The sequence below is a fragment of the Plodia interpunctella genome, chromosome 2 (assembly GCF_027563975.2).
Source record: "Plodia interpunctella isolate USDA-ARS_2022_Savannah chromosome 2, ilPloInte3.2, whole genome shotgun sequence".
Lineage (NCBI taxonomy): Eukaryota > Metazoa > Arthropoda > Insecta > Lepidoptera > Pyralidae > Plodia > Plodia interpunctella.
Genome location: NC_071295.1, coordinates 320,893 through 326,892, shown reverse-complemented (window position 1 = coordinate 326,892; position 6,000 = coordinate 320,893). Strand labels below are relative to the sequence as shown.

Below are 6,000 nucleotides of genomic sequence, written 5' to 3'. Positions count from 1 at the left end.
AAAAGTAACACACACAAACTTTCGCTTTTATAATATTTGTGAGAATTTGTAAAAGGTACAGTCCATTTTGACCCTGCATATACCTATTTCCAATAAGTAATTGGCATGCAGGGTTGTATAATTTTATGCATCAGCTTCGGCGTGGCACCAATCTAAATAAACTATGGCATTATACTGCTCTCGATACGTTGGTATATATAAGTTCCATGCATTTTGAACAGTGATCAAGTGTGGAAGTTTTAGCTTCTTTCAAATTCGTTGCATAAATACATTACCATGTCAATTATCTTTTACGGGGTAAACAGAGCCAAGATTTGCGAAATCGAAGGCTTATAGCCGTGTTAAAAATATATATTTATTTTATTTTTTATTTCTTTTTAATAAATGTCTTTGACTCATCGAGGGTGGGGAATTTGTGGCTGAAATCTGTGAAATGTGTGAAATTATGATGTAGAAATTACCAAGAACTTTATTTAAAACTTCAGCGTATCGTCAAACTTTTTTACATTGATCTTTTTATGAAACATTTCAAAATGTTAACAGATTTATCACAGGTATAGTATTTCAAATTTAAACGAATTTGTAATTATCGAAGAATTGACGTGTTGGCATTAGGTCTATGTAATTCAATTGTACATTTGATAGTATTCGTAGCTGATGCCGTAGGGTCTGAGGTGGTACGTGAAGTACTCCATCGCGTACATCATATGACTGTCTATTTGATGAAAGGAAATGGCGAATTCCGAACAGCAATCACGGCCCTGGAATCAATTTTATTTAATATAATCTCTCTTTAATCTGAGCGTATGGTTTCTTATTCAGTATCAGAGCCCAGGGTTCGCTTTCCTACTTTTTCGTCTCGACTTCGCATGGTCGTCGGCATACCTTTTTGAGTTTATCGCGAACATATAGACAGACAGACAGACGCGGCAGCAGACTTTGTTTTATAGTGTATAAATATAAGTATACTTTTTCTATTTATATAAATGAAAATCCAAGACGAACATCAAAGACAAGTAATTCGTTGAGGAAATTGGGGAAGGATTTTACCCAACAGTGGGACTTCAGCGTCAGTCAATCAGTGGAACAACAGCTAGAAAAGAAGTACATGTACGAACTTGCATTGGGACTTTTAAACAATAACTTATAACAATAAGATATATTTTGTAATACAAATATAGCTTCACTTACCGCTGAGAACGGATAATAATTGTATATCCAAAACCAAACGTTTTTATTTGTTTCTGCATTAATATGTTGATTTGGAAGAAATGGAAAGAATCGACCCGTCTTGTACTTGTCCCTCGTGTCCATAAGTATTACTCCAAGTTTTTCTAGACAATTGGCTGAAAGATTACTTTATTAAAAAATTATTACAGAAGCGCTGGTGATCCAGCAGTTTAAATCCTACTCATAACCACTTTAGTTTTGATATTAATCTTTTCGTAGACCACTACTTGCTTCCAGTGAAATCACGAGAAAATCTGCACACAAGTTAGCTAATTTAGTTCTCTAGTACTATACGACTACTTCAATCATCCTACGCCTGTGATCGGATATCATAACCTAGTATAGCAATTTGTGAGGGCACAGCAACGTATATTACCCTGATTCAAGACATGTACGATTGTATCAAGGCACAAGTGAGTAGCCTGGCTGGACTTAATGAGCTGTTCAAGCTGTTAAGATTGGAATATACCAAATATCCGAACTCAACCTATACTATATTTAAACTGACACTGAATAAGTAAGTGATAGTTAATAATTGTTCTACTTGTTAAAAGGTGTAAACTTGCTATTTCTAAACACTATCGGGATCAATCTAAAAAAGATAAATCTCAAAAACTTTGCGCATTTATTATGCGATTTTTTTTTATTAACATGTTAAAACTTACTCAAATCCTTGATTTCCGTGTATCCTAATGGTGATGTACTGCATAATCGAGGTATTAACCCCGTAGATACTAAGAGGGTGAGTGCCTCCCTACTCAGTACGTAACTAGCTCGACCATTGAAGAATTCCTGTTCAGAAATAACACATTTAATTAAGCCGTTTCCATAAGTAAATCAAATGATACAAAACTAAACAGCGGCATCTATCTATAATTATATACCTAAATGCCGCTAACTACACAAACCTATACAATTATGTAGTTAGTATAATCTACGATGATTCGACTTATAATCGTAATCATATAATTTAGAATATGATGTGAAAAATTGACTGTGAAGGCCTAATTTCTGAATAAATGATTTGATTTTGATGTAATTGCAGGCAATAAATCGTTAACACTTTAGTATAGAATAATTTCTCACTCAAGAATTTCAAGTCACAGAATTTATAAAAGCTCAGGCTGAGATGATAATCTGTGAAACTATTTATTGTGTTTCAAGTTTCTGTATTCAAAATCATCGTAAAGATGTCACAGTGAGAAAACCTAATTGACAAATTAATAGATCGATTTCGTGACTTACATCTTTTGCTGGGTTCAATTTTATTCTGAATCCAAAGTATATTGGGTCGTTGGTATTGTAATCATTCAACATGTATTTTAGATTTTCTACGATGACGTATCTGAAACAGTTGGGAAAATATTTATCAGGAATATCTGTGATATTTTGACATAATTAAAGCTTTTGAAATATTTTTATTATATGGGCCACATATGCTTTTTAACTAATTTTGAAAATAATAACGAGATAAAAAAACTCATTCAATCAGGAATGGAGCGGGAGTTGAACTCACACCCTATCGAGGCCATGCCAATTCGGCCAAATTAATTCAAGCTTTTATCATTACGATTATTTATTCCATAGACAGTAAGGATCGGAGCAATCAAAGACTTTAGTATCATTGGCTAACTAAATTACTTAGCTTTAATCAGTACAATAAGATCAGGTCAATGTGGAATATTATATTTTTCAGATTGACTTGGATCTTGACTGTTTAAATATATTTGTTGCAAAATTTAGTATCGTTGAGTTAGTAATTAGTAACCCCTAAAACAAGTCTCAAACTTTGGGGCTGACTCAGTCGGAGTGATTTGTCTTTATTGGTGTAATCCAAGATATCAGATACCTCAATACCAAATTGTATTAAAATTAGCCCATCGCCTTTTTAATATTAGTGGAATTTATATTAATAAGCGAAATTGTCGATAGAAATTACTTACGTCTCATCGTCCGCCTTCAAAAACCATTCTGCCTGGTTCAAATAGTTTTTGTAGATATACATCAAAGCTTCTTGGGTCTTGCCCCATATCAAGCTTTTGTTTTCTTTTGATCCCAAATTCACCGTTGGCAATCGATTATCTATATTAGGATAATAGTATATAAAATTATTATAAACTTCTTTATCACATTACCTCGACATTATGAATACTCTCGTGGTGGTAGGGTTCTAGTTTTAATGTATGCTCGTCGCTTTTCTTGTACCTATATTTTTTTTTTCTGGCACGTCCTTGGCTAAATGCAAGGTATTTATTTTTAACCAGTTTAGTCTTGTTTTAGTCAAAATAATAAAAAAAATGTTAGGAGTATGCTGTAGCTGATGAGTCCAGGTGATACGCGATAGTCGATTTGATTATTTCTATAGTTGTTATTGTTATGTACCTACGTCATTTACCAAATTTGTCTTCGTCCAAAATTACTCACCATATTTAGTACTCATAAATAACAATTTATCATATCTCTTGCCCCATGTCTCTTTGACGTGTATCGCTTTTGTCATATGATTCTGTGGTAAAGTCATAATCCAACACAGCACGCTGACTCTAGTCCGCATGTCATCAGCAACAGTTCTATTTTCTTCTTTCCACAGCAACTTTTCTTTAATAGAGATCGTATTTTCACTGCCGATTTGCAAACTATCTTTAGAGATATCAAATTGAAAGCTTACATTTTCTTTAAGTGAATTCAGATGACGCCGTGTGGGGTAAAATAACTCTTCTAGATTTTTCCATTCCTCATCGTCAGCCATGATACTGAAAACCAAACAGAATTTGATGGTCACGCTTGATGCTACACCTCGTTTGCTTGAGTACTGACTAACAGGTAAACAATGTTGATTATATATCTAATTATCCATATCATACACAATATCTATTGCTTTACAGTTTGTATTTAATTAATATACTATACTTACCTTAAAAATTTAAAAATTTGCTAAATACGATAATCTACATTATTATATTAATCATTTTTTCAGAAAAGTGTTTTTTTTTTAATTTCATTAGCTTCCCGTATTGTTGTTTGTGATAATGACGGTCAGAAATTATTAATTTTGGCTAATGAAGTTCGATTGCACTATTAGATCGTCAAAACATTAGGTATAAAAAATATAAACGTTCTAGCAATATAATCATACATGCAATGAATTCGAATTCAAAGCGCGAAAGCTTAAGAAATACTACCATTAATTCAGCAAATACAGAAAAACGATTCGAAAAAATTTGTCTTAATTATCTGTATTACGTCTGTATACTTTTTTGTCACTATCCACAGAAATAGTAATGTTACCTCTGAGCAAAGTATATATATATTGTAACTCATTCACTCAAAATTTTTATAAAAGGCAGTAGTAGGCATTTTTAATTGCTTTCTCTCTCTCACCTGAGGTTAGTCCCCTGCTGTTAAGCATCGGAGTCCAGGGTCCGCTTTCCTACTTTTTCGGCTACACTAGCCATCAGACCACTGGCACGCAGATCAATCTTTACGACATCAAGCCAGCATTTCTTGGGTTCATAACTATTACGTTGTTGTACCACAAACTCTAACACACCTGAGATGCACGAATAATAAAAATAAAATAACTCAGTACATGTCAATATAAGCTGATATAAACCCAATCGTGAACATCGCCACACGTATATCCATTGATTATGATTAGGTATTTCAAAAATTTCACACAATTCGTGTGTGCTTGAGCAATTTAGCTTGTAGATTAGATTTCATGATGAGTAACTGTTCAATGAATTGTCTTATAGACTGTGTTATTATAAAATTGTATATGAAATCACACACATCATGTTTTATAGAATCATAATCATAATACTTAGATTTTCCTACATTTTGTTTATAAAAAGAATCTGAGCTTCCGCGATTGTTCTTCGTGGAACAAAACACTCAATAGTTTTATATAATCACTTGGAGTTCGTCTGTAATATTTAATTCATTATACAACAAATCACACTTTATCACGTTTAACCAATATAACACTACATCGTTATTATTATTGATAAATCAGGGTTTATAACCTGTGTCATCTCTTTTTATTTTTATCAAAATGATTTTGCGATATTTCTTTCAGACTTGCGAATGCATAAAGTCGGAAAATATTTTGCTAGCCGCAATCCGAAGGGCGAAATATCCTCTCAACATATACGGCTGCGGGTCTGGCCATCGGAAACATGTTCTTCAAGAAAAATACGAGCACCTAATCACCTAAAACGCTTGCATGGTATCCTAATTGATTTCCTACTGACCAGATATTAAAACACGTGCAACATCAGCAAACAACTGCAAAGCCATACCCGGTGACAGCTTTACTGCATCATCGCCGTCTCCAGTCCAAAAGTTCGCAATGATAATAGTGACAATTGCGGTGTTGTTGATGACGAATCCATTTCCCTCGGACAGGATCCAAGCTGCAACTGTTTTGTTGAAAACGGAAAATTATTCGTAAATATATGTATTTTTGGTCTATCCAAAAGAAGACAAAAGAGGTAATACAGATAGTGTACGTACATCGTAACGAGGTTAGACGGAGCGTATCATGCAATTGTTATACTTGAAAGCCAAGCTTGAAACCTTGATAGCAAGTTTTTAGTAAAATTGATATTTTGTAATCATATTCGAGTATGCTTGCTAATTGTATATTTACCTAGTCTCTTTTTCTTGTGTATGTTATGTATTTAGTAAGCTAATATTTTGACATTTATTTATAACATTATAAATAATATGCATTTCTCCATATAGTTGTACATTTACATGTACAACTAT

The 6,000-nt window shown here is 33.2% G+C and overlaps 1 protein-coding gene across 3 annotated transcripts; it reads right to left on the bottom strand.

The window, feature by feature from the left end:
• Positions 1 to 486: 486 nt before the first annotated feature.
• On the bottom strand, positions 487 to 4,974 carry LOC128677310 (glycoprotein-N-acetylgalactosamine 3-beta-galactosyltransferase 1-like). Of its 3 annotated transcripts, none has more exons than XM_053758061.2 (7): positions 4,820 to 4,974; positions 3,655 to 3,983; positions 3,174 to 3,312; positions 2,476 to 2,575; positions 1,896 to 2,022; positions 1,192 to 1,346; positions 487 to 761 (listed from the first exon to the last, which is right to left on the bottom strand). In XM_053758061.2, exons 1-7 carry the CDS (start codon positions 4,873 to 4,875, stop codon positions 627 to 629), a joined length of 1,041 nt encoding a protein of 346 aa, XP_053614036.1. In that variant the 5' UTR covers positions 4,876 to 4,974; the 3' UTR covers positions 487 to 626. The 3 variants fall into 3 exon arrangements, with proteins under 3 accessions (XP_053614036.1, XP_053614049.1, XP_053614042.1); XM_053758074.2 differs by having other exon boundaries at positions 4,781 to 4,955; XM_053758067.2 differs by having other exon boundaries at positions 4,612 to 4,954.
• Positions 4,975 to 6,000: the final 1,026 nt, after the last annotated feature.